The sequence below is a fragment of the Motacilla alba genome, unplaced genomic scaffold (assembly GCF_015832195.1).
Source record: "Motacilla alba alba isolate MOTALB_02 unplaced genomic scaffold, Motacilla_alba_V1.0_pri HiC_scaffold_28, whole genome shotgun sequence".
Taxonomy (NCBI): domain Eukaryota; kingdom Metazoa; phylum Chordata; class Aves; order Passeriformes; family Motacillidae; genus Motacilla; species Motacilla alba.
Window position 1 is genome coordinate 555,645 of NW_024037374.1, and position 27,778 is coordinate 583,422.

Below are 27,778 nucleotides of genomic sequence, written 5' to 3' on the forward strand. Positions count from 1 at the left end.
AATGAACAGTGTAAAGATGCTGCAACCACTGAAGCCCAGCCCTCCCTGCTTCGGACTGTGACTTTAGCTGCCTAAGGGAAGCTGACACAGATAACGTGACACTGCTGTTCAACCATCTAAGGTCTAGAGAGAAGGAAACAAGGCTGACAGAGAAGAAAGTATCCCCCAGAAAGACAACTCCCGGAATTGACCTGAAAATCACCTCTGGGTGGGTGTGGTGTGGTGGAGGCCATGGCCCACAGACCCAATCCCCTGAGCTTTGCACACACTCCCCCCAGCCACAGGCTTGGAAGAGAGGTTTTCGGTGTGTGCCACAACTTCTGGTCAGAGGCCGTGAACACACATCCTCCCTTACAAAAATGGGCTCCGTTGTAAAAACCACCACCGGCAGGCCACACACACACATGGGACATTCATGTGAGGGGCAGCTGAGCAGGGGCTAGAAACCATCAAAGACCCCCAAATATCCTCACACTCCTTTCCATTTCCTGAGGCCTTCACCAGAGCACTGCATGTGACGCAACAGATCCAGTGTCTGTTGCCAGATACCGTGTCAAAGATGACCCCCCTTCCTGGGGAGGTACCTGGCCATTCCCACCTGGCTGTCATGAATAATAATCCATGTGACTCATAGGGGGATCCTCAACACCCAGATGACCCGATGGAGAGACCCAATGCGATGCCCTTCAGACCCACGGAGTAGTGATATCTTCTCCCTTATCTATCGCCATCTTTCTCTACTCTCCTTGCCCCCCTCCTTTTTTCTATTTCTGTCTCATTTACACTTAAATAAAATCCCTACTATTGACTTTGGTTTATGGTCTTGTTGGCACCTCGGTTCAGGCAGACGCATTTCTCCAAAAAATTTGATAAGCACATCATAACACCATCGCCTCCTGCTGCTGCCAGGGAGAGCAGTCGGGGCTCCTTCCCCTGCCCCAGGCTGGCATCCCTCCCACAGCACACAGCTCTCCAACAACTTCTCCACAGCGGCTCCCTGTCCTCAGGCTGCTCCAAGTGCACCGGGACCTCCTCTGCATCTCTGACAGCAAACAACTTGGCCAGCTTCCCAAAAAACAGCAACTTCCAGACCTTTCCAGGGTGGAAAGAAGGAAGGCTGCCTCCTCTGGAATTACGAACATCCATGGGTTGCCTTTGCCTTCCCCCCAGTGCCCCCCAGCTGCTCAGGTCTCTGCCTGTTTGTTCACCCCCTCTAACTAAGGGGTGGGTGGGAAGCAGGGACAGGGCCTCAGAGGACACCAGCACGAGACCAGCACCGCCCCTGTGACGTGGGACAAGGGACAGCCATCAGTACAGGCTGGGAACAACAGCTCCTGGGTGACACAGGATCTGTGCCACCAGGGAAGGGACAGGGAACACCATCACTATGGACTCAACCCTGGGACACCCATGTGAAACCACTGCCACCGTCCCCCTCGGCACCACCTCCTGCCTGCAGGGACCTGAGGCTCAGCGGCTTTTCCCAGTCACAGTCGGGATGAGGATGCTTGTGTCGCCCAGGATATACAAACGAAACAAGGAATATTATATACCAAGAAAAAAGGGCCACAGTGCTGCGGGAAATAAGGCAATAAAGGCCCAACCCGGGGGTCTGCAGACACAAAAGGCCCTGAACAGACAAGCACCCCTGGCCCCCTTCCTACGCCTCCCCTCCACAAAACAATGCCTTGGGAGCTGACAGGAGCCCAGCACAGCCACAGGGAGCTGCCTGTCCCTGAGCACACACCCAGCAACACCTTCCCAGCTGCTGCAGATCCCACTGCACATCCAAAGCCCCGGCACCTTGCTGGTACATGAGTCACCTCAAACCTCACCTGACACACCCCACCAGGACCTGCGGCCATGGGGACTCTCAACCATGCTGGATCATACATCTGGGCTGGCCAGAACGTCCCAGGCTCAAACGGACACCTGCAAGAAGCACAAAACTTTCCAGGTTTAGGGCCACGCTGACCAGAGCTGCCACTTCCCGCCTCCACACTCCCACCTGGAGCTGCACCAGCCCAGCTGCACACGCAGAACCTGCACAGCTCTGCCAGCACACGGGGGCTCAGGGACACCCTGAGACAACATTCCCACATGCACCTGGACACAAACTGCCAAGCTATGGAACTCGGGCCACGTGAGAGCCTTGCCGGGGCACAGAACCCACGGCTCAGCCCACCGGACAATGGGGCAGATCCCAACCAAGTCCCTCTCTCCTCAAGCTGCCTCCCAGGCTGGCACGAGGACTCAATCCCACAAGTGGGAAAAGCTCCACTGCCGGAGGGATCGGGGGCTTGCCGGGCCTCAGAGTAATTCTAGAGCTAAAGCGGTGAGAGACATCAGCTCCGCTCAGATAATACATGCCAGCGCTCATCCCGGGCCCGACAAGTGCTGTTCAACCATCTAAGGTCTAGAGAGAAGGAAACAAGGCTGACAGAGAAGAAAGTATCCCCCAGAAAGACAACTCCCGGAATTGACCTGAAAATCACCTCTGGGTGGGTGTGGTGTGGTGGAGGCCATGGCCCACAGACCCAATCCCCTGAGGTTTGCACACACTCCCCCCAGCCACAGGCTTGGAAGAGAGGTTTTCGGTGTGTGCCACAACTTCTGGTCAGAGGCAGTGAACACCCATCTTCCCTTACAAAAATGGGCTCCGTTGTAAAAACCACCAGCCCAGTAAGGGAACACAAAAACGGGACATTCATGTGAGGGGCAGCTGAGCAGGGGCTAGAAACCATCAAAGACCCCCAAATATCCTCACACGCCTTTCCATTTCCTGAGGCCTTCACCAGAGCAATGGAATGCAACAGATCCGGGGTCTGCTGCCAGACACTGTGTCAAACTTGCCAACCCCCTCATCCCCTTCCCTGGAGAGGAACCTGAGCATTCCCAACTGGCTGTCACAAAATTTAATGCATTGGAGCAAACTGCCAGCAACACCTTCCCAGCTGCTGCAGATCCCACTGCACATCCAACCCCGGGATCCCTGAGACCTCGCTGGCACCTGAGTCACCACAAGCCTCACCTGACACACCCCACCAGGACCTGCGGCCATGGGGACTCTCAACCATGCTGGATCATACATCTGGGCTGGCCAGAACGTCCCAGGCTCAAACGGACACCTGCAAGAAGCACAAAACATTCCAGGTTTAGGGCCACGCTGACCAGAGCTGCCACTTCCCGCCTCCACACTCCCACCTGGAGCTGCACCAGCCCAGCTGCACACGCAGAACCTGCACAGCTCTGCCAGCATACGGGGGCTCAGGGACACCCTGAGACAACATTCCCACACGCACCTGGACACAAACTGCCAAGCCATGGAACTCGGGCCACGTGAGAGCCCTGCCGGGGCACAGAACCCACGGCTCAGCCCACCAGGCAATGGGGCAGATCCCAACCAAGTCCCCCTCTCCTCAAGCTGGCTCCCAGGCTGGCACGAGGACTCGATCCCACAAGTGGGAAAAGCTCCACTGCCGGAGCGATCGGGGGCTTGCCGGGCCTCAGAGTAATTCTAGAGCTAAAGTGGTGAGAGACATCAGCTCCGCTCAGATAATACATGCCAGCGCTCATCCCGGGCCCGACAAGTGCCTCTTCCTCCTCCTCCTCCTCCTCCTGGGCCCGGCACTGCCAGCCCGGAGCCGCCGTTGCCAGCGCGGGACGCTCCCTGCGCCTGCAGCCGGGCCCCGCAGCGCAGCCCTTGGAGCTGCCCCTTCCACAGCCCCGGCACTGGCACCCTCAGGGGCTCTCCCTGGGGAGCTCTGTGCTCCATCCGCAGACAACAATGCCTCTCACCCCCCATCCCCCTCCCTTCCCATCTTTGAGACACCGAAACACTCTGGTCAACGGCTCACACTTTGCTACGAAGGATACTTTGCCCTTTTAGGAATGAACAGTGTAAAGATGCTGCAACCACTGAAGCCCAGCCCTCCCTGCTTCGGACTGTGACTTTAGCTGCCTAAGGGAAGCTGACACAGATAACGTGACACTGCTGTTCAACCATCTAAGGTCTAGAGAGAAGGGAACAAGGCTGACAGAGAAGAAAGTATCCCCCAGAAAGACAACTCCCGGAATTGACCTGAAAATCAGCTCTGGGTGGGTGTGGTGTGGTGGAGGCCATGGCCCACAGACCCAATCCCCTGAGGTTTGCACACACTCCCCCCAGCCACAGGCTTGGAAGAGAAGTTTTCGGTGTGTGCCACAACTTCTGGTCAGAGGCAGTGAACACCCATGTTCCCTTACAAAAATGGGCTCCGTTGTAAAAACCACAACCCGCAGGCCACACACACACACGGGACATTCATGTGAGGGGCAGCTGAGCAGGGGCTAGAAACCATCAAAGACCCCCAAATAGCCTCACACTCCTTTCCATTTCCTGAGGCCTTCACCAGAGCACTGCATCTGACGCAACAGATCCAGAGTCTGTTGCCAGATACCGTGTCAAAGATGACCCCCCTTCCTGGGGAGGTACCTGGCCATTCCCACCTGGCTGTCATGAATAATAATCCATGTGACTCATAGCGGGATCCTCAACACCCAGATGACCCGATGGAGAGACCCAATGCGATGCCCTTCAGACCCACGGAGTAGTGATATCTTCTCCCTTATCTATCGCCATCTTTCTCTACTCTCCTCGCCTTCCTCCCTTTTTCTGTTTCTGTCTCATTTACGCTTAAATAAAATCCCTACTATTGACTTTGGTTTATGGTCTTGTTGGCACCTCGGTTCAGGCAGACGCATTTCTCCAAAAAATTTGATAAGCACATCATAACACCATCGCCTCCTGCTGCTGCCAGGGAGAGCAGTCGGGGCTCCTTCCCCTGCCCCAGGCTGGCATCCCTCCCACAGCACACAGCTCTCCAACAACTTCTCCACAGCGGCTCCCTGTCCTCAGGCTGCTCCAAGTGCACCGCGACCTCCTCTGCATCTCTGACAGCAAACAACTTGGCCAGCTTCCCAAAAAACAGCAACTTCCAGACCTTTCCAGGGTGGAAAGAAGGAAGGCTGCCTCCTCTGGAATTACGAACATCCATGGGTTGCCTTTGCCTTCCCCCCAGTGCCCCCCAGCTGCTCAGGTCTCTGCCTGTTTGTTCACCCCCTCTAACTATGGGGTGGGTGGGAAGAAGGGACAGGGCCCCAGAGGAAACCAGCACCTGACCAGCACCGCCCCTGTGACATGGGACAAGGGACAGCCATCAGTGCAGGCTGGGAACAACAGCTCCTGGGTGACACAGGACCTGTGACACCAGCGAAGGGACAGGGAACACCATCACTATGGACTCAACCCTGGGACACCCATGTGAAACCACTGCCACCGTCCCCCTCGGCACCACCTCCTGCCTGCAGGGACCTGAGGCTCAGTGGCTTTGCCCAGTCACAGTCGGGATGAGGATGCTTGTGTCGCCCAGGATATACAAACGAAACAAGGAATATTATATACCAAGAAAAAAGGGCCACATTCCTGCGGGAAATAAGGCAACAAAGGCCCAACCCGGGGCTCTGCAGACACAAAAGGCCCTGAACAGACAAGCACCCCTGGCCCCCTTCCTACGCCTCCCCCCCACAAAACAATGCCTTGGGAGCTGACAGGAGCCCAGCACAGCCACAGGGAGCTGCCTGTCCCTGAGCACACACCCAGCAACACCGTCCCACCTGCTGCAGATCCCACTGCACATCCAAAGCCCCGGCACGTTGCTGGTACATGAGTCACCTCAAGCCTCACCTGACACACCCCACCAGGACCTGCGGCCATGGGGACTCTCAACAATGCTGGATCATACATCTGGGCTGGCCAGAACATCCCAGGCTCAACCGGACACCTGCAAGAAGCACAAAACATTCCAGGTTTAGGGCCACGCTGACCAGAGATGCCACTTCCCGCCTCCACACTCCCACCTGGAGCTGCACCAGCCCTGCTGCACACACAGAACCTGCACAGCTCTGCCAGCACACGGGGGCTCAGGGACACCCTGAGACAACATTCCCACACGCACCTGGACACAAACTGCCAAGCCATGGAACTCGGGCCACGTGAGAGCCCTGCCGGGGCACAGAACCCACGGCTCAGCCCACCGGGCAATGGGGCAGATCCCAAACAAGTCCCCCTCTCCTCAAGCTGGCTGCCAGGCTGGCACGAGGACTCAATCCCACAAGTGGGAAAAGCTGCACTGCTGGAGGGATCGGGGGCTTGCCGGGCCTCAGAGTAATTCTAGAGCTAAAGCGGTGAGAGACATCAGCTCTGCTCAGATAATACATGCCAGCGCTCATCCCGGGCCCGACAAGTGCCTCCTCCTCCTCCTCCTCCTCCTGGGCCCGGCCCTCCCAGCCCGGAGCCGCCGTTGCCAGCGCGGGACGCTCCCTGCGCCTGCAGCCGGGCCCCGCAGCGCAGCCCTTGGCCCGGCGCTGCAGCCGGCGCCGCTGGCGGCAGGGAAACCCCCCCGGCCACAGCCGCGCCGGCACGGCCCTTCCCGCGGCCCCGGCCCGGCGCCGCCATGCGCCGCAGCCTCCTCCCGCCCCGCGCCGCCTCGCCCGGCCCGGCCGCTCCGCCAGCGCCGCGCTCGGGCCAGCGCCTGCGGCACCGCGCCCGTGCACCGGCCCCTTCCACAGCCCCGCCAGCCCCACCTGCCCCGGGCCCGGCCCGCACCACGCCCCCGCTGCCGCCGCCCGGGCCGCTGCAAGGGACATCCGGCCGCGCCGGGGCGGGACGAGCCGACTACGGGACCCGCCCTCAGCCGCCTCCAACGCCTCTCACCACCCCCATCCCCCTCCCTTCCCATCTTTGAGAACCGACACACTGTGGTCAGCGGCTCACACTTTACTATGAAGAACATTTTGCCCATTATGGCTGACCTGTTGTAAGATGCTCCGACCATTGAAGCCCAGCCCTCCCTGAGAATGCCTCCTGACGGCAACTTCGGACTGTGACTTTAGCTGCCTAAGGGAAGCTGAGATAGATTAAAGTGAAACAGTTGTTCAACTATCTAAGGTCTAGAGAGAAGGAAACAAGGCTGACAGAGAAGAAAGTATCCCCCAGAAAGACAACTCCCAGAATTGACCTGAAAATCAGCTCTGGGTGGGTGTGGTGTGGTGGAGGCCATGGCCCACAGACCCAATCCCCTGAGGTTTGCACACACTCCCCCCAGCCACAGGCTTGGAAGAGAGGTTTTCGGTGTGTGCCACAACTTCTGGTCAGAGGCAGTGAACACCCATCTTCCCTTACAAAAATGGGCTCCGTTGTAAAAACCACCAGCCCAGAAAGGGAACACACACACACGGGACATTCATGTGAGGGGCAGCTGAGCAGGGGCTAGAAACCATCAAAGACCCCCAAATATCCTCACACTCCTTTCCATTTCCTGAGGCCTTCACCAGAGCAATGGAATGCAACAGATCCAGTGTCTGCTGCCAGACACTGTGTCAAACTTGCCAACCCCCTCATCCCCTTCTCTGGAGAGGTACCTGAGCATTCCCAACTGGCTGTCACAAAATTTAATGCATTGGAGCAAACCGCCAGCAACACCTTCCCAGCTGCTGCAGATCCCACTGCACATCCAACCCTGGGATCCCTGAGACCTCGCTGGCACCTGAGTCACCACAAGCCTCACCTGACACACCCCACCAGGACCTGCGGCCATGGGGACTCTCAACAATGCTGGATCATACATCTGGGCTGGCCAGAACGTCCCAGGCTCAACCGGACACCTGCAAGAAGCACAAAACATTCCAGGTTTAGGGCCACGCTGACCAGAGCTGCCACTTCCCGCCTCCACACTCCCACCTGGAGCTGCACCAGCCCAGCTGCACACGCAGAACCTGCACAGCTCTGCCAGCACACGGGGGCTCAGGGACACCCTGAGACAACATTCCCACACGCACCTGGACACAAACTGCCAAGCCATGGAACTCGGGCCACGTGAGAGCCCTGCTGGGGCACAGAACCCACGGCTCAGCCCACCGGGCAATGGGGCAGATCCCAACCAAGTCCCCCTCTCCTCAAGCTGCCTCCCAGGCTGCCACGAGGACTCCATCCCACAAGTGGGAAAAGCTCCACTGCCGGAGGGATCGGGGGCTTGCCGGGCCTCAGAGTAATTCTAGAGCTAAAGCGGTGAGAGACATCAGCTCCGCTCAGATAATACATGCCAGCGCTCATCCCGGGCCCGACAAGTGCCTCCTCCTCCTCCTCCTCCTCCTCCTGGGCCCGGCACTTCCAGCCCGGAGCCGCCGTTGCCAGCGCGGGACGCTCCCTGCGCCTGCAGCCGGGCCCCGGCAGCGCAGCCCTTGGAGCTGCCCCTTCAACAGCCCCGGCACTGGCACCCTCAGGGGCTCTCCCTGGGGAGCTCTGTGCTCCATCCGCCGACAACAACGCCTCTCACCCCCCATCCCCCTCCCTTCCCATCCTTGAGACACCGAAACACTCTGGTCAACGGCTCACACTTTGCTACGAAGGATACTTTGCCCTTCTATGAATGAACAGTGTAAAGATGCTGCAACCACTGAAGCCCAGCCCTCCCTGAGGATGCCTCCTGACGGCAACTTCGGACTGTGACTTTAGATGCCTAAGGGAAGCTGACACAGATAAGGTGACACTGCTGTTCAACCATCTAAGGTCTAGAGAGAAGGAAACAAGGCTGACAGAGAAGAAAGTATCCCCCTGAAAGACAACTCCCGGAATTGACCTGAAAATCACCTCTAGGTGGGTGTGGTGTGGTGGAGGCCATGGCCCACAGACCCAATCCCCTGAGCTTTGCACACACTCCCCCCAGCCACAGGCTTGGAAGAGAAGTTTTCGGTGTGTGCCACAACTTCTGGTCAGAGGCAGTGAACACCCATGTTCCCTTACAAAAATGGGCTTCGTTGTAAAAACCACAACCCGCAGGCCACACACACACGGGACATTCATGTGAGGGGCAGCTGAGCAGGGGCTAGAAACCATCAAAGACCCCCAAATAGCCTCACACTCCTTTTCATTTCCTGAGGCCTTCACCAGAGCACTGCATCTGACGCAACAGATCCAGAGTCTGTTGCTAGATACCGTGTCAACGATGACCCCCCTTCCTGGGGAGGTACCTGGCCATTCCCACCTGGCTGTCATGAATAATAATCCATGTGACTCATAGCGGGATCCTCAACACCCAGATGACCCGATGGAGAGACCCAATGCGATGCCCTTCAGACCCACGGAGTAGTGATATCTTCTCCCTTATCTATCGCCATCTTTCTCTACTCTCCTCGCCCCCCTCCTTTTTTCTATTTCTGTCTCAATTACACTTAAATAAAATCCCTACTATTGACTTTGGTTTATGGTCTTGTTGGACCTCGGTTCAGGCAGACGCATTTCTCCAAAAAATTTGATAAGCACATCATAAACCATCGCCTCCTGCTGCTGCCAGGGAGAGCAGTCGGGGCTCCATTCCCTGCCCCAGGCTGGCATCCTCCCACAGCACACAGCTCTCCAACAACTTCTCCTCAGTGGCTCCCTGTCCTCAGGCTGCTCCAAGTGCACCGCGACCTCCTCTGCATCTCTGACAGCAAACAACTTGGCCAGCTTCCCAAAAAACAGCAACTTCCAGACCTTTCCAGGGTGGAAAGAAGGAAGGCTGCCTCCTCTGGAATTACGAACATCAATGGGTTGCCTTTGCCTTCCCCCCAGTGCCCCCAGCTGCTCAGGTCTCTGCCTGTTTGTTCACCCCCTCTAACTATGGGGTGGGTGGGAAGCAGGGACAGGGCCTCAGAGGAAACCAGCACCTGACCAGCACCACCCCTGTGACATGGGACAAGGGACAGCCATCAGTGCAGGCTGGGAACAACAGCTCCTGGGTGACACAGGACCTGTGACACCAGAAAAGGGACAGGGAACACCATCACTATGGACTCAACCCTGGGACACCCATGTGAAACCACTGCCACCGTCCCCCTCGGCACCACCTCCTGCCTGCAGGGACCTGAGGCTCAGCGGCTTTTCCCAGTCACAGTCGGGATGAGGATGCTTGTGTCGCCCAGGATATACAAACGAAACAAGGAATATTATATACCAAGAAAAAAGGGCCACATTCCTGCGGGAAATAAGGCAACAAAGGCCCAACCCGGGGCTCTGCAGACACAAAAGGCCCTGAACAGACAAGCACCCCTGGCCCCCTTCCTACGCCTCCCCCCCACAAAACAATGCCTTGGGAGCTGACAGGAGCCCAGCACAGCCACAGGGAGCTGCCTGTCCCTGAGCACACACCCAGCAACACCGTCCCAGCTGCTGCAGATCCCACTGCACATCCAAAGCCCCGGCACCTTGCTGGTACATGAGTCACCTCAAACCTCACCTGACACACCCCACCAGCACCTGTGGCCATGGGACTCTCAACAATGCTGGATCATACATCTGGGCTGGCCCAGAACGTCCCAGGCTCAAACGGACACCTGCAAGAAGCACAAAACATTCCAGGTTTAGGGCCACACTGACCAGAGCTGCCACTTCCCGCCTCCACACTCCCACCTGGAGCTGCACCAGCCCAGCTGCACACGCAGAACCTGCACAGCTCTGCCAGCATACAGGGGCTCAGGGACACCCTGAGACAACATTCCCACACGCACCTGGACACAAACTGCCAAGCCATGGAACTCGGGCCACGTGAGAGCCCTGCCGGGGCACAGAACCCACGGCTCAGCCCACCGGGCAATGGGCAGATCCCAAACAAGTCCCCCTCTCCTCAAGCTGCCTCCCAGGCTGCCACGAGGACTCCATCCCACAAGTGGGAAAAGCTCCACTGCCGGAGCGATCGGGGGCTTGCCGCGCCTCAGAGTAATTCTAGAGCTAAAGCGGTGAGAGACATCAGCTCCGCTCAGATAATACATGCCAGCGCTCATCCCAGGCCCGACAAGTGCCTCTTCCTCCTCCTCCTCCTCCTCCTGGGCCCGGCACTGCCAGCCCGGAGCCGCCGTTGCCAGCGCGGGACGCTCCCTGCGCCTGCAGCCGGGCCCCGCAGCGCAGCCCTTGGAGCTGCCCCTTCCACAGCCCCGGCACTGGCACCCTCAGGGGCTCTTCCTGGGGAGCTCTGTGCTCCATCCGCCGACAACAATGCCTCTCACCCCCCATCCCCCTCCCTTCCCATCCTTGAGACACCGAAACACTGTGGTCAGCGGCTCACACTTTGCTACGAAGGATACTTTGCCCTTCTATGAATGAACAGTGAAAAGATGCTGCAACCACTGAAGCCCAGCCCTCCCTGAGGATGCCTTCTGATGGCAACTTCGGACTGTGACTTTAGCTGCCTAAGGGAAGCTGACACAGATAACGTGACACTGCTGTTCAACCATCTAAGGTCTAGAGAGAAGGAAACAAGGCTGACAGAGAAGAAAGTATCCCCCAGAAAGACAACTCCCGGAATTGACCTGTAAATCACCTCTGGGTGGGTGTGGTGTGGTGGAGGCCATGGACCACAGACCCAATCCCCTGAGGTTTGCACACACTCCCCCCAGCCACAGGCTTGGAAGAGAGGTTTTCGGTGTGTGCCACAACTTCTGGTCAGAGGCAGTGAACACCCATCTTCCCTTACAAAAATGGGCTCCGTTGCAAAAACCACCACCGGCAGGCCACACACACACGGGACATTCATGTGAGGGGCAGCTGAGGAGGGGCTAGAAACCATCAAAGACCCCCAAATAGCCTCAGTCTCCTTTCCATTTCCTGAGGCCTTCACCAGAGCACTGCATCTGACGCAACAGATCCAGAGTCTGTTGCCAGATACCGTGTCAAAGATGACCCCCCTTCCTGGGGAGGTACCTGGCCATTCCCACCTGGCTGTCATGAATAATAATCCATGTGACTCATAGGGGGATCCTCAACACCCAGATGACCCGATGGAGAGACCCAATGCAATGCCCTTCAGACCCACGGAGTAGTGATATCTTCTCCCTTATCTATCGCCATCTTTCTCTACTCTCCTCGCCCCCCTCCCTTTTTCTATTTCTGTCTCATTTACACTTAAATAAAATCCCTACTATTGACTTTGGTTTATGGTCTTGTTGGCACCTCGGTTCAGGCAGACGAATTTCTCCAAAAAATTTGATAAGCACATCATAACACCATCGCCTCCTGCTGCTGCCAGGGAGAGCAGTCGGGGCTCCTTCCCCTGCCCCAGGCTGGCATCCCTCCCACAGCACACAGCTCTCCACCAACTTCTCCACAGCGGCTCCCTGTCCTCAGGCTGCTCCAAGTGCACCAGGACCTCCTCTGCATCTCTGACAGCAAACAACTTGGCCAGCTTCCCAAAAAACAGCAACTTCCAGACCTTTCCAGGGTGGAAAGAAGGAAGGCTGCCTCCTCTGGAATTACGAACATCCATGGGTTGCCTTTGCCTTCCCCCCAGTGCCCCCCAGCTGCTCAGGTCTCTGCCTGTTTGTTCACTCACTCTAACTAAGGGGTGGGTGGGAAGCAGGGACAGGGCCTCAGAGGAAACCAGCACCAGACCAGCACCGCCCCTGTGACATGGGACAAGGGACAGCCATCAGTGCAGGCTGGGAACAACAGCTCCTGGGTGACACAGGACCTGTGACACCAGCGAAGGGACAGGGAACACCATCACTATGGACTCAACCCTGGGACACCCATGTGAAACCACTGCCACCGTCCCCCTCGGCGCCACCTCCTGCCTGCAGGGACCTGAGGCTCAGCGGCTTTTCCCAGTCACAGTCGGGATGAGGATGCTTGTGTCGCCCAGAATATACAAACGAAACAAGGAATATTATATACCAAGAAAAAAGGGCCACATTCCTGCGGGAAATAAGGCAACAAAGGCCCAAACCGGGGCTCTGCAGACACAAAAGGCCCTGAACAGACAAGCACCCCTGGCCCCCTTCCTACGCCTCCCCCCCACAAAACAATGCCTTGGGAGCTGACAGGAGCCCAGCACAGCCACAGGGAGCTGCCTGTCCCTGAGCACACACCCAGCAACACCTTCCCAGCTGCTGCAGATCCCACTGCACATCCAAAGCCCCGGCACCTTGCTGGTACATGAGTCACCTCAAACCTCACCTGACACACCCCACCAGCACCTGCGGCCATGGGGACTCTCAACAATGCTGGATCATACATCTGGGCTGGCCAGAACGTCCCAGGCTCAAACGGACACCTGCAAGAAGCACAAAACATTCCAGGTTTAGGGCCACGCTGACCAGAGCTGCCACTTCCCGCCTCCACACTCCCACCTGGAGCTGCACCAGCCCAGCTGCACACGCAGAACCTGCACAGCTCTGCCAGCACACGGGGGCTGAGACAACATTCCCACACGCACCTGGACACAAACTGCCAAGCCATGGAACTCGGGCCACGTGAGAGCCCTGCCGGGGCACAGAACCCACGGCTCAGCCCACCGGGCAATGGGGCAGATCCCAACCAAGTCCCCCTCTCCTCAAGCTGCCTCCCAGGCTGCCACGAGGACTCGATCCCACAAGTGGGAAAAGCTCCACTGCCGGAGCGATCGGGGGCTTGCCGCGCCTCAGAGTAATTCTAGAGCTAAAGCGGTGAGAGACATCAGCTCCGCTCAGATAATACATGCCAGCGCTCATCCCGGGCCCGACAAGTGCCTCCTCCTCCTCCTCCTCCTGAGCCCCGGCCCTCCCAGCCCGCAGCCGCCGTTGCCAGCGCGGGACGCTCCCTGCGCCTGCAGCCGGGCCCCGCAGCGCAGCCCTTGGCCCGGCGCTGCAGCCGGCGCCGCTGGCGGCAGGGAAACCCCCCCGGCCACAGCCGCGCCGGCACGGCCCTTCCCGCGGCCCCGGCCCGGCGCCGCCATGCGCCGCAGCCTCCTCCCGCCCCGCGCCGCCTCGCCCGGCCCGGCCGCTCCGCCAGCGCCGCGCTCGGGCCAGCGCCTGCGGCACCGCGCCCGTGCACCGGCCCCTTCCACAGCCCCGCCAGCCCCACCTGCCCCGGGCCCGGCCCGCACCACGCGCCCGCTGCCGCCGCCCGGGCCGCTGCAAGGGACATCCGGCCGCGCCGGGGCGGGACGAGCCCACTACGGGACCCGCCCTCAGCCGCCTCCAACGCCTCTCACCCCCATCCCGTCCTATCCCTCCTTCCCTCCCCTCCAGCGGTGGAGGCAGCGTGCCTTCGTTACTTCGTTACTTCGTTACTTCGTTACTTCGTACTCAGCCCCAGCATGAGTACGTGAGACGGAACCTTGCGCGGTGAGTCCATGCCCAAGAAGTCTATCAGATATTTAATTTTCGTTTTTTCTCTTACCTACAGCTCTCCAGACTCGTGGTAAGGCTCCCCTGTGGTCACGAAGGCTTTTCCTCGTGCCTCCCTCACTTGGCCATGGTCTCCTTTTTCTTCAGCACTGCTGAGGAACAAACCATGCAAAAAAGCTTTCTAACACCAGTTCCTATATTAAAAGCAGGCGTAGCTTTATTTTGTAGCTGGGATCACACATCCCCAGCTGTTTCACACACCAGCTGGTATCTGTGTCTGAGATGAGCAGGGAAGATTATCCTGCCATACAGGAGCTGGGTCCAAGTGCCCAGGTGGAGGTGGAGGAGCTGCAGAGTGGGTGTCCGGAGCTTCCAGCAAATCCAGCCCAGTATGGCTGCAGCCTCTCCCTCAGCAGGTTCAACCTGCCATGGTGAGCAGGTGTCTCAGAGCCACACAGACACATAGACAGGCACAGGACAGACAAACACACACCTGACACCAGCAAGGTAATCTCCCACAGCTCCCCTGCACAGGATCTCCATCCCACACCAGTTTCTACCCCATGACTACAATCCCTTACCCCAGGGTCAGCATCCACCCCATGCAAGTGTCCCATTCCTGATCCTGGAACCAGCATCCATTCTGTGACCATGATCCCTTACCCACAATGGGACTAGCGCCCACCCCAACAATGTGGTCCCTACAGCAGGACCAGCATCAACCCTGTCAGTGTGATCCCTTATCCATACTGGGGCCTGCATTCCCGCTTCCAGCCACATTAATGCTTTCTGCGCCTGGACTGTCTCAAAACCCCCCTGTACCAGCTTGTACCTGGGTTACAAATCTCAGGAGCTCATTCCTTCTTGATACTGGTCTAGAAGGCACATGGAAACAGCATCTCAATTCTGCCCATGTTTTCCCGAAATCATTCCCTGCAGCAGGAACTTGCTGGGTGGAATTGTCCCTACAGATGTTCAAGCACCTGAAACAGCTGCAGCTATTTGTGACCAGGAGAGCAGATATTACCTATGCCATTATCTTTCCATAGGGATACAGAAGCTCCCTACCTGTCTCTGTGGTTCTGGGGTGTGTGATCCTGACTAGTGATCTCCAGTGAAATCCATGCTGCTCATCAGTAAACCCACCTGAACCTTTCTCTTCAATGTTCTGCATCCGGGGGCTGTTGGAGTGATAAATCACCTGAGAAGTATTGAGGTGTGCAAGAACCATTCAAGTAGGGGATAAATAATCCATGGACAGAAGTTGGGCTGCTCAGGAGTTGAACTCCCATTTGCAGTCAGGAATGTGACCTGTGGAGCAGAACCTGTGGTGCTGGACAGGGAATGTTTAATAGCCCCCAAACGCACACATTCTGTGGACTTGAGACTGGATTTAAAACAGGAGGAACACGAGAAAATCTTAATTACACTTTGGAAAAACATAAAGTTACAAATTAACTTTTACTTAACTACAGGGAGAAAAAGTTATAGAATCTTCAAATCCCTAAAGGTTGAAAAAGACCTCCAAGATCAGTGAGTCCAACCTTTGACCAAACACTGCCTCGTCACTCAGCCAGAGCACTGAGTGCCATGTCCATTCATTCCTTGGACACCCCCATGGATGGGGACTCCACCACCTCCCTGGGCAGTCTCTTCCAAGGCCTGACAACCCTTTCCATGAAGGAATTCTTCCTGATGTCCAACCTAAAACTCCCCTGATGCAGCTTGAGGACGTTTCCTCTTGTTCTGTGCCTTGTTCTCTGGGAGTAGAGCCCGACCACTTCCTGGCTGCCCCCTCCCGTCAGGGAGTTGTGCAGAGCCAGAAGGTCCCCCGCGGGTTCCTTTTCGCCAGGCTGAGCCCCCCGCCCCGCTCCCTCAGCCGCTCCTGGTGCGCCAGCTCCTGCCCCGGCTCTGTTCCGTCTCTGGACGTGCCATTCCACCGATACCGGAGTTAAAAGTCAGCCGCGGTCGGAGCAAAGCCTGTGTGAGAACACGATCAGTTTTTTTAACCTACTGGTTTAACCCGAGCAGTGTCTGCTCAAGGCAGGGACCCGTTTCTGCCGCATTAACCCAAACTAACCGTGAGAAACCCGCGAGCGAGACCCGGACCCATCGCGAGGTAATTTCACACGGCAAAAAGTTATTCCCAGGGAAATCAAAGCAGCCGATTCCCTGTCATCCCCAAAAAGCGGGGCAGATGAGGGTAAGGGGCGCGGAGGAGACCTCGGACCGCTCTGTTCGGGGGGCACCGCCTTGTCCGGGGGCGGTGTCCGCGCTGTTGCGGGGGGTGTGGGGCGGTGCGAGCGCCCCGCTCCGCCCCGCCCCGCGCCCAGCAGCGCTGGAACCGCCGCAGCGATGTCCGCGCTCAGCGCCAGCCGGGTGAGCGCGGCACGAGGGACACAGGGGACACGGGGGGGGATCAGGGGAGGAGGGACGGGGCCGGGGTCGTGCTGGGGCTGGGGCGGCGCTGCCAGCCTCAATTCCGAGGGTCCCGAATCGGGGTCGGTGCGCGCTGCCCCTCCTGCGCCGCTCCGTTCCTCCCCCGGGGATCGCTGCCCGCTGCTCCCCCGGGGGTCGGTGCCTATCCCATTGGAAATTGGAAACGTTCCTTTTATCGGGATCTATCGATCGTCCTCCCGGGGAACTGCGCCGGCACTTCCAGTCCTCCCCGTCATTCCTGAACTAGGGGAAAGGTGAAGGGCGCCGGCTCTGCCGTGTCCATCCAGTGTCCCTCCAATGTCCCTCCAGTGTCCCCCGCTGGAACGTGGCCTGGCCACCTGCCTCAAGTGACAGCGGGAGCGGTGGGGGCAACTGTGCCCGAGGGCACGGGATCTGATGGATTATATTCCTGGCACTGGGGTTTGAGGTTCAGTGGGGACAGAGCAGGTGGAAGGCACAAGGAGCTGCGTCTGAGTGTGGACAGCTAGGCTGATGGAGTGAGCAGGTGCTTGCCTGAACCCTTATACAGAATCCCAGACTGGTTTGGGTGGGAAGGGACCTAAGAGACCACCAGTCCCACCCCACTGACAACTTGGAGGAGCTGGACCAGATTGCTCCAAGTCCCCATCCCACCTGACTGGGAATATTCCTAGCGTGGGGCACTCCCAGTGCTCCAGTGCCTCATCCCTGTGAGAGGACTTTGGTCTCTTGCCACTCTGTGTTTCCCCTGGGGAGATCCCCCTGCCCAGCCCTCACCTTCAGCTGTGCAGGGGTGTTGATGTGTCCAGAGTTGTCTCAGTGGTGCCCTTGACCTCACCCAGCCCTGGGGGCAGGAGAACCACAAGACTGAACATCTCAAACACAAATTTGGTAACTCCTTTGAGGAGTGTGTCACCTTCAGGCTCGTTGAGAATTCTGGGCTTTTCCTAGTTTTGTACAAACCTTTTGGTGGAGATGCTGTGTAGGACTGGATCATCCTTTAAAAAAACAAACAAACAAAAACAAACAAACAAACAAAAAAACTAAAACCAAACCCAAATCAAAGCCCAAACAATTAAACCCCCATGATTACAATACCCTGTCTTTTTTTTCTACCTCATATTTTTGTCAGTTATGCTTCAAACAATGTCTAAAACACTTGGGAGGGTTGTTTCCTGGTGTGGTGTAGTTTTGTTTTCCTTACACACCTGTGGCAGCAATTTGGTAAGAAAACTGAGGCAAAAAAGGGAAAACATGGGTGCGAAAGGACAGTTTTACAACACTTGTGTTTTGTGAAAACCCCACGGATAAAACTTTACCTTGTGGACACCCCCAAGGTGTGCACACACGCTGACTCAGTAGCTCAGCATTCCATGCTTGATCCCAGCTCTCCCCACAGTTCACTTTTTGGCTTTACAGATATTTTCAGTGTTCTCTGCCAATACCTTTTTTCCCTGTGTCCCACCTGTCACAGCCTGTGTCCCTTGCTGTGCTGTGAGGCTGCACTGGCACCTTTAGGACAGGCCCCTCATTCTGGTCTGGGATATTCCCTCATGCTCATGGTCCTTTCCTGCTGCAGCTGCTCCGGACCCTGGTTTGGCCGGGCTGGAGGTCGCGCTCCAGCAAACCTGCCCAAAATGTGCAGCTGAGCAAACCTGGGAACGGCTTCAGCTTTGGTGAGTGTGGCAAGGCTGGGAAGGGAGAGAACAGGGAGGGACAGATGGCAGTGCAGGAGGGAAAAAGCAAACAAAGAACCAAAATAAACAGACCAAAAAACCCCCACCACAAACCCCAACAAAACAACTGACCAAAAAATCCAAGCAACGGTACTGCAGTTCAGGAGGAATTTCCAAGACAAGTGTTTATTTGGAATAGATTTCTATTCTTTTTATAAAAGCTATTTGAAAACCAAAAGCCCTTTTTGTTTTTTCTCCAGCTCAGGACAGCCAGGGCAGGGGGTGATATTTCAGAGACTTTATTCTTTTTTGTAACTGTCTTGAGCTTTTTTATTGCACAAATGGCCTCAGCATTGAGCAAATATCCCCCGTTGGCTTTTAAACCATTAGAATAACCATGAGCAACACATGGGGAACATAGTGGGTCTAGGGATGCAACACAGAAATTTCTCCACACCTGAGCTATTACAGCAAATTCTCTGGGGCAGCAGCAGATGCTTGAAAGATGTTTTTGGTAAAAACATTTTATTACCTGGCACTTTCTGCTCCATTTCCAGTAGTTTTTGAATAATTTTATAATTATTGGTGTTGTGGGCATTGCTCAGAGCTCAGGGGGGTTCAGAGGGAAGGAGGAAGTTGAGTTTCTTTATGACTATGTTGCCTTATTTTTTCAACAGAACTGACAGATGAACAGAAGGAATTCCAAGCTACTGCCCGGAAATTTGCTCTGGAGGAGATCATTCCTGTTGCTGCAGAGTATGACAGGACTGGGGAGGTAAATCCACCTGACAGGAGAAAAAAACCCAGATTTTTCTCTAAACACAAAATTTTAAATTTTACCTGTGATAATCAACTGTGATTTTTTATTTCAGTATCCTGTGCCACTCATTAAACGCGCGTGGGAGCTTGGGCTGATGAATTCACACATCCCAGAGAGCTGTGGTGAGTGTGATCCCTTTTAATCCCTAAAATAAACCAAAGAAAAGGCCTTGGAGGAGATTGTGGTGTGAAATTGTGGATTACATTTAAAATTACCTGCTACACACAGGAGTAATCCCAAAGCAATCTGTGGGCAGGTTGGCACATGTGGCTGTGATGAGGCTGGATGAGATCAGATGAGGAATTAGATTCTGATGTGGTAACTTACGGCCAGATTTTCTCCCATTATCCCAATTGTTATGATCCCCATGTCAGGAATTCAAGGGTTTACTTTGATCCTTCCTCTGGATGGAGGGACTTAAGGGCTTGTTCCTGAGAATCAGTTACCAGTTTAGCTGAGGTGCAGCCGATGCGTAACCACGGATAAAAATGTTACGTTTCAGATTCCCTGGAAGTGGATTTGGGAAGTGTCCAGAGCAGGCCCTGTTGGGTCTTTTTGACTAATTTGGTGTATCTGGTATTAAAAACTGAGTTTCTGCAGCAGAGCCTGAGAATCATGGGAAGGTTTGAATCAAGAGCAGCCTGTACAGGTCCCCTTGTCTGACCCCCAGCAGTGAGAGGGAGGGGCTGGGTGGGTGGGAAGCACTTGAAATTCAGGAATGAATTTGAAAAACCATCAGGTTTCATAGTGGGAAATCATCAGCACAGTTTGGCTGGATATCCATATGTAGCCTGGAAAAGGAGGTATTGATAGCGAGTGTGGAAAAGTTGAGGCTGGTGTGAAGAGTTGTAGGAGAAGATCATGAAACCAAGTGCTCAAATGAAATTCAAAATGGGAAAAGAGATAGGAAAGGGAAGAAGTGATTCAAATTTCTCAGATAAAATGGAGTCTGCTGCACTAATCCCTGCCTCTGGAAAAAGGGATTTGAGGGATATAATTGATAATTTTGAGAGACATCAGAGCCCGTGTAGCCCTTTTCCTACTCCCAAGAGCTCCCTAGGGAATGCTCAGATGTAAAGCGGTGACAGATCCTGGTGGCACCTTCTGGCCATTTTATGCCACTTGTCCCACCTTGAGCACAAAATTAACCCCCCTGAGAATGGTGAAATGGGATTTTAAAATCATGTGATTTCAATGAAAAGAAACAAATAAAATAGCAAAAATATCAATCTGGCAGCATGCTGTTTCACAAGGTGTTCCCAAGGGAGATCATCTGATGGAACTCAGCGCCCATGGGAGATGTTTGGGATAATAAATGCTTGCAAATCATTAGTATTCTGCACTTGAGGCCCCCCTGAGTCCCCTCCTGTCCCCCCACAGGTGGGCTGGGGCTGGGCACCTTTGAGGCATGTTTGATCACAGAGGAGCTGGCATACGGATGCACTGGGGTACAGACAGCCATCGAGGCCAATTCCCTGGGGGTGAGTCCTGCACCCATCTGTAACTGGGTCTGGGGCCCTCAAACTGGGCTCTGGGTTCTCCAGACTGGGCTCTGGGCGCTTGAGGTGATGGGTTAATGCTCCGAACATTCTCTTCCAGCAAATGCCCGTGATCATCGCTGGGAATGAGCAGCAGAAGAAAAAATACTTGGGCAGAATGACAGAGGAGCCCCTGATGTGTGTGAGTGTGACCAGGGAATCCTATTGATTAATTATTAATGACAGGGAACCCCTGATGTGTGTTTGATCAGGAAATCCCATTACTTCAATAATTAATTAATGACAGATGAGCCTCTCATGTTTGTGTGGCCGGTCATGGCCCACATTCCACGATGATTTTGTGGTTTCCCAAACCCAGAATGTATATCCCTTGGGATCTGGGGGTTGTTCTTCCAGGCTTACTGTGTGACAGAGCCGGGTGCAGGCTCGGATGTGGCCGGGATCAAAACCCGGGCGGAGCGGAAAGGGGATGAGTACGTCATCAACGGGCAGAAGATGTGGATCACCAATGGAGGGAAGGCCAACTGGTGCGTTCCTTCTGTGGGCCTACTGGTCTGTACTGGGGTTTCTTTAAGGGTGTGCCACAAACCAGAGTGTTCCAGTGCATCACCAATTCATCGGGAAGAGGTACCAGCAGCCCCAGTGTTGTGGGTGCCCAAAGAGGGAACCAGCTAATGACACTAGAGCTCGATGATGCCACAGCTCCGGGCAGAATGCCGCTCATTTGGGCTGAAACCAGACGTAGCTCCCTCTGCTTTCCCTTTGGAACAGACTCAGAGTTGCTCAGGTTACCAAGCCCTGACCTGGCTCCCGGACAGGGATCAGCTGCTTCTGACTCAGCTGGGAACGCTTCCCACTCACAGGGAAAACAGAAAAACTCTGGGATTTAATTGTCTTAAGGTAATACATTTCCAAAGAGTCCCAGAGCCCAGGGTGTGCTGCAGGGTCTGGGGAGGGCAGCACAGACCCTTCCTCAGGGCTCACACTCGCCCCACCCCAACACACAAGCACTTCTCAGTTCAGGAGGAAAAACTTGATGTATTTATCTATGAAAGTTGGGATTTCTCACTGTTTAACTTCTTGCCCGAGGCAGAACCATCACAGAGACTCTCCCAGCACATTCCTGATCCCCTAAATGGGATTTACAGCAATTACTGATTCAAAACGTCATTTAAAAATGATACTGCGAAGAGTAAAATGGAAATATTTTCAATTGAGAGGAAAAGGCCTTGCACACAATGCTGCATTTCCTGTACAATAATCCTTAGAGATGTGCTGGGAATTGGCTTATTTTGGGCTATTTGGGAGGCTGAGTGGTATATTGAGACAAGACATGCAAAAGGTGGAGAAGCTTTGCAGGTTTACCTGAGGGAATTTCATTAAATCTTGATTTTGCAGGAAGAGATGCCCAGACAACACTGACATTCCTTGCACTCCTTCCCCCTCATTTGTTTTCTCTTTTTTGAAGGGTCGATTAAAAAGGGTTGTTACCTTACCACTGATTTCTTGTACAGTACAAATATGGACAAAACCACTCAGCATTTTTGCCATGAAGCGTCTGATGTTGGGGATGAGCTGAGCCCTCATCTCTGTCCTCCCCAGGTACTTCCTGCTCGCCCGCACTGATCCTGACCCCCGGGCCCCAGCCAGCAAAGCCTTCACGGGCTTCATTGTGGAGGCAAACAGCCCTGGGATCCAGATTGGCAGGAAGGTAATCATGAGGAGTTCTTGCTCCTTTCTGAACCAATAACACGATGAATTGCCATGAAATGAAAATGGCTGAACTTTGTCAGGGCTCATAGACAGGTATATTGGAATCTCACAGTGCCCAAAAACTGTTCACAGGACACATTTAATATTTATATTTACACATATATATGTTTATGAAATTATAGATGTATATTATATAATGTATAATTATATGTAATATATATAATTAGACATAATGACAATAGAATTATAATTGTATGAATTTAGATAAATAATTACTCAGAAGGGCCTAAAGCAGATAATTTTGCCCAGCTGCAAAAGAACCTTTGAGAACATGGAATTGCCAAGGATGTCCAGGGGGAGTGAAGGTGTTGGCAGAACTTTCCCAAAAATCACCTGGTTTGCTGCAATTTTAGCTGCTACTGCCCAAGTAAGGCACCATGGAGGCTCTGGTTTTCTCTCTCTTTGCTTATATTTGGAACCTGAAAACCTGATTTATTTATGAATTTTTCTTTTGGCAGCACAGCTGGGTCTTGCAGCTGTTGCAAGTGGGTTCTTGACTGTTTTCTCTCCCATGTGAGAGGACAGAATTGAATTATATGTAGAATTGAATCCTCCAGAGGATAAATTGAACCAGAAAGGGCCAAAGGAGGGATTCCGGCCTCAAAATTGATCTCCCACATGGAGGCAGTGACCTGCTCAGGTGTGACAGGTCAGGGGCTTACTGGGCTGGGGAGGCCAAATTGGTATTTCTTGTTTCTCTGGTGCATTTTAGCTAAAACTGAAGTGTTTTTTTTAAGGTAAAAAAGCTTCCTTTATTCTTTAAGTGAACTAAAGGATGGAATTGGTTGTACTTGGGAAGAATCTGATTCCGTGGCACCTCCCTCTTCCAGGAGCTGAACATGGGCCAGCGCTGCTCAGACACACGCGGGATCGTCTTTGAGGACGTGCGAGTCCCCAAGGAGAACGTGCTGATCGCGGAGGGCGCTGGCTTCAAGATCGCCATGGGCGCCTTTGACAAGACCAGGCCCCCGGTGAGTACCAGGAATGGGCTGTTCCCAAAGCAGACAGGAATTTCTGCTGCTCATCCCGCACTGTGCCCACCCAGGTGGCAGCGGGGGCTGTGGGGCTGGCAAGGCGAGCGCTCGACGAGGCCACGAGGTACGCGCTGGAGAGGAAAACCTTCGGGAAACCCATTGTGGAGGTGCGTTTATGTCATAGTGAGGCAGTCACAATACAAAGCAAACACACTCCATTTTCAGAAGTCTTCAAACCTGTTTTTATTATAGCATGCATGCTTTTTATACATTCTTACAAAACTCATAAGTTTACACTTTACTCATTGGTCAGGAAAGACAAACAAAATGCTTATTGAAGTAGGCAGTTTCAGCTTTCTCTTATTTATCCTTCTTTCTTTCTTGGTTTCTATGTCAATGACCTAGGCGGAAAATTCTTTCAGGGGTAAACATGGATCCTCTTATCTAATCTTTCTCTGGCTCACAGAAGTCACTGCAAAACCTCTTCCACATGTTTAGAGTTACACGTGGGAATGTCCGATCCAACACAGATCCCAATTCCATAGAACTCCTTGAACACAGCTTCCCAAGGGCACTGATTTTGCAAATTAAGAAATGAAGATAAAATTATATATTAGGGAAGATTTATTCCCAGAAAGGCTTGGCTCTGGTGGAGTCCCTGTCCTTGTGGCACTTGGGGACACAGTTTAGTGATGACCATGATGGTGCCAGGGTGAGACTTCGCCTTGGTAATCTTAATGGTCTTGTCCAAACCCAACAATTCCATAATCCTGTTATGAATGAAATTCTATATGTCTAATTCAATAAACAACAAAGTTGAATTTAGCAGCAATTTTAATTGAACAGCAATTTTATATAAAATAATACAATCAAATATAATCAAGGAGATACAAAAAAATTTGGCAGTGGTTTGGATAAAGCATAAGCAAAACGGATTGATTGGGGTACAGGGAGGGCTTCCCACCCTGCCTCATGTACAAAAGGCAAGAGTCCAAACACAACTTATATACTGTATGCTAATACATGTTCATCAATATTTTCCCATAAATCTCCTCCTATTTTTGATTCTTGAAATCTATGTCACCATACTGCACAGTGCTTGTTCTAAGCAAGCACTACATGCTCTGCTTGTTTCTAAGGGATCTTCTTTGGCTTTTGGTGGTCGTTTCTGATGGAGGCTTCTCATCATCGTCACTGTCCTTTGAACCACATGTGCACATGCGTTCAACCTTGTTGCACATGCACCCCAAGTCTTGTGTTACAGAAGCCAGCATTATATTCCAAAAATAAGCCTTATTATTTCATAGATATCTGGAATCATCCCAATTTTGTCAATTTCAAGGCTGATTCTTTAATTATCCCGAGGCCTATTCCATTTTGGGATTTCACTTATCTCAGACTACATCCTGTCTTCTATTTCCTCATGAACATCTGAAAACATCTGTTTTGTGACACTAACTACATATCCTTTTCCTCTATTACTTTTTTAACAAATATTTTCTAAAATATTGATATAGTTACAATTGTTAGCACGAATCATATTCACTTATCACAATCCTAAGCAGAAGGCTCCTTCCCCTGTGGTGTTGCAGCCCTCCGAGGCTCACCCAGTGGATCTCCACTCTCCCAGCACCAGGCCGTGGCATTCCTGCTGGCGGAGATGGCCATGAAGGTGGAGCTGGCCCGGCTGGGGTACCAGCGAGCAGCCTGGGAGGTGGATGCCGGCCGCCGCAACACCTTCTATGCCTCCATCGCCAAGGCCTTCGCCGGGGATGTCGCCAACCAGGTGGCCACTGATGCTGTGCAGATCTTTGGGGGCAATGGCTTCAACACAGAATATCCTGTGGAGAAGCTCATGAGGGATGCCAAAATCTATCAGGTGAGTGGGACAGAGCCAGGGGTCTTCATGGCAATGCGGGCACTCAGTACAACGTAATTAATTGCTGATTAATTGCAATCAGGATGGACATAGGCTGAAAAGATTTGGAGACTGAAAAACATTAAATCAGGGAAGTTCTCAACTTACCACTCATTGGGCAGGTGCTTTGGCTGAGATGTCAGCAGCACTGAGGTCCATGGACTAATTAATTAGCATTAATTACCCTCTGTGTGCTGCAGAAACAGCCATGGGGCACAGCCCATGGTGATTCATTTCTTCAGATATTTGTTTATTGGTTTCTTTTCCAAAATAACAAAACATGGTCATATTTCCTCATTTTCAGCCCACAGACACCCCTAATCCCCAGGGCTTTTTCTGCAATGTTATTGCCAAGAAATTATTCAATGCCAGAATTCCTCTACTGATTGAGGTTTGTTATTCAGCAGGAACGAATTAATTTCCTTAGGAACCAGCGACCTTCACCATTTCCCTCTTTCCAACATTAACCATGACTGCCTGGAACTGATCCAAACAGGTCTCAGGGAACACACATGGGCACTGACCTGTCAGCAAGTGACCATAGTTGCTGAGATTTCAGGTGGTTGACATTCCTTTTACAGCTGACTTTAAAATTCCAAGTGTTCTCACCAGCCAGGAATTTTTCCCTCTCCAAGGACAGAAAGCAGATGTTTGGAATTGAAAAGTTCTCAGTCCTGATTTCAGTCCTGATTTCAGTCTTCAGAGAGGAACTGAACAAACTATGAGACTTTGTCAGAATCGGGCTCTTTTCCCGTTTTAGGGTTTTTTCCACTAAGATTCTCCATCACACAGTTCCATCGTTAATGCATGGCCAGGCATGCTGAGGTTTTGAAATTGTTCAAATTACTCTGATTTAGTGTGAAATTTTGGGGTATTTTTCTTGTTCCACTCCATCCCTGCAAGACCTTGGGAAAGGGGTTGGACCTTATAATTCCAGCAGTTTTACTTGGAGAAACTTTGTGCAGTTGGGGAATATTGTCCTGATTTTGTGACTGCAGAGAAAGTGGATTTGCAGGTATGGGAGTGATTTGCCAAAGCAGCTTCAGGCAGGAGTGGGAGCTGAAACACTGAAATCCCCAAATTCTGTTGTCCTGGAGCTGCCCTGGGCTCTGCCTGGGGGATCCCTGGATCTCTCCTGTGCTGGGCACACACAGGTGTTTGGATACTTGGGGAATCCCTGGATCCCTCCTGCACTGAACACACACCTGTATGGGTTATTGCCTCTTATGGGTCACTGTTACATTCATTTTTCCAAGTTCTCCCTCTTCCTGCCCCCTGGATTGGCATAGGGAGGGGTCAGAGGTGTGCAGACTCTGGTCAAATACCTTTCCCAGCTGCTGGCTCACCTGTCTCTGGTTTTCCTGCAGATCTACGAGGGCACGGCACAGATCCAGCGAGTGATCATTGCCCGTGAGCACCTGGGCAGATACAAGGCCTGAGGGATGTGGCAGCTCCAGGCTGAATATTCCAGGGAAAGGAACTGTGCTGCATTTCTCCATTAGAAAAACATGGGAAACCCCCTTTTCCATCAAACCCCTGTTCTTGTGCTTGATCCAGCACAGGTTCTGGGACCCATCCATCCCATGAGCCCACCCCACTAACTGACCATCCCAAACATCCCTAAATCCCACAGGGATCACATTACTCTTTCCAGCAGTAAAGGAGACAAAACCCATCCCCAGCAAACCTGGATGAGCAAAGAGTGAACCACATTCACATTTTTTAAGATCTATTTTTGCCAGTGAAAGCAAAACTCCAGCATGTCCCAGGAGTCGGATTTGAGGTGTTTCCCTGTTTTTAATGGCACTGATCCGCTCCCTTTGTTTATTCCTGGGGCTTGGGTGATGGCAACTAGATCAACCTCAGGGAACCTAAAAAACCTGACTTTTCCTCCTGTGGAAGGCTCTGGCACTTATGCTTCAGGGCCCCAGTTCCCAAGATCCATAGGAAACAGTGTGGGTTTGGAGCATTTCAATAGCCAGATTTAAAGAAAAACTAAATTGAATCCATGTTTCTCGTGCCTTGAACCAGAATTCCTTGTGATGGGTGAGTGGTAATGATGGTGTGTGAGAGGGGCTACATATGTCCTGGGAGGAAAGAAGGATGGGTCAATGGGAACATGAATCACCTGATCCTGTGGAAAAGTGTGCAGGAAATGAGCTGGGTTTGGGATTGCAGTGTGGGCTGAGCTGGGCCTTGCCCTTACAGTCTGATGTGGGCCAGGAAACGAGACTCATGTGGTGCAGAGGATTTCCCTGGAAAAAGGCTGTTCTGGAGTCACTGCCAGGTTCCAATAAATGTTCTTGGTGTTGAGGGGGCAGGAGTGGCTGATCCCGCACTCCTTGCATGCTCTGGTGGGATCCACTGCCGTGTGCTAGTCCCAGCACAGGACGGGCTTTTGGGGGAATGGGGTGGGTGGGGAATGGACAGGGGATGGAAATTGATAGGGACTGTGCAGAAGCCATGCTACGAAAAGCCAAAGGAGACAGAAGAGTCCTGCAACTTTATTTGAACATTTGAGG

General features: G+C 53.5%; 1 protein-coding gene, 2 long non-coding RNA genes and 6 other non-coding genes across 11 annotated transcripts; 1 reads left to right on the plus strand and 8 right to left on the minus strand.

Moving 5' to 3' along the window:
• Window positions 1–1,682: 1,682 nt before the first annotated feature.
• LOC119696391 lies at window positions 1,683–13,952 on the minus strand. 3 transcript variants are annotated; one of them, XR_005255563.1, is made up of 7 exons: window positions 13,287–13,578; window positions 13,028–13,124; window positions 10,317–10,413; window positions 7,608–7,704; window positions 5,726–5,822; window positions 3,032–3,128; window positions 1,683–1,932 (listed from the first exon to the last, which is right to left on the minus strand). It is a non-coding gene; the product is annotated as an uncharacterized LOC119696391 (long non-coding RNA). The 3 variants fall into 3 exon arrangements; XR_005255562.1 differs by lacking the exon at window positions 10,317–10,413; XR_005255564.1 differs by lacking the exons at window positions 10,317–10,413; window positions 13,028–13,124; window positions 13,287–13,578 and adding an exon at window positions 13,913–13,952.
• On the minus strand, window positions 2,305–2,388 carry LOC119696450. The gene has a single exon (XR_005255586.1). It is a non-coding gene; the product is annotated as a small nucleolar RNA SNORD45 (small nucleolar RNA).
• On the minus strand, window positions 3,501–3,584 carry LOC119696456. The gene has a single exon (XR_005255592.1). It is a non-coding gene; the product is annotated as a small nucleolar RNA SNORD45 (small nucleolar RNA).
• Window positions 6,195–6,278, minus strand: LOC119696459. The gene has a single exon (XR_005255595.1). It is a non-coding gene; the product is annotated as a small nucleolar RNA SNORD45 (small nucleolar RNA).
• Window positions 8,077–8,160, minus strand: LOC119696451. The gene has a single exon (XR_005255587.1). It is a non-coding gene; the product is annotated as a small nucleolar RNA SNORD45 (small nucleolar RNA).
• LOC119696454 lies at window positions 10,785–10,868 on the minus strand. The gene has a single exon (XR_005255590.1). It is a non-coding gene; the product is annotated as a small nucleolar RNA SNORD45 (small nucleolar RNA).
• Window positions 13,485–13,568, minus strand: LOC119696455. Its single transcript, XR_005255591.1, has one exon. It is a non-coding gene; the product is annotated as a small nucleolar RNA SNORD45 (small nucleolar RNA).
• A 346-nt stretch (window positions 13,953–14,298) lies between the features above and the next one.
• Window positions 14,299–16,399, minus strand: LOC119696394. The gene is made up of 3 exons (XR_005255568.1): window positions 16,259–16,399; window positions 15,011–16,158; window positions 14,299–14,601 (listed from the first exon to the last, which is right to left on the minus strand). It is a non-coding gene; the product is annotated as an uncharacterized LOC119696394 (long non-coding RNA).
• A 13-nt stretch (window positions 16,400–16,412) lies between these two features.
• On the plus strand, window positions 16,413–27,276 carry LOC119696328 (medium-chain specific acyl-CoA dehydrogenase, mitochondrial). The gene is made up of 12 exons (XM_038126030.1): window positions 16,413–16,557; window positions 18,176–18,272; window positions 18,950–19,047; window positions 19,145–19,214; window positions 20,473–20,573; window positions 20,692–20,772; window positions 20,988–21,118; window positions 22,194–22,302; window positions 23,195–23,335; window positions 23,410–23,505; window positions 24,969–25,217; window positions 26,624–27,276. The coding sequence occupies exons 1-12, from the start codon at window positions 16,534–16,536 to the stop codon at window positions 26,693–26,695; spliced, it is 1,269 nt and encodes a 422-aa protein (XP_037981958.1). The 5' UTR covers window positions 16,413–16,533; the 3' UTR covers window positions 26,696–27,276.
• Window positions 27,277–27,778: the final 502 nt, after the last annotated feature.

Bases quoted from the DNA above. Each gene is read 5' to 3' on its own strand.
- LOC119696328 (XM_038126030.1), top strand. From the start codon at position 16,534: ATGTCCGCGCTCAGCGCCAGCCGG. The intron at 18,273-18,949 runs GTGAGTGTGGCA...TTTTTTCAACAG, and splicing joins TGGGAACGGCTTCAGCTTTG to AACTGACAGATGAACAGAAG. The intron at 25,218-26,623 runs GTGAGTGGGACA...GTTTTCCTGCAG, and splicing joins GGGATGCCAAAATCTATCAG to ATCTACGAGGGCACGGCACA.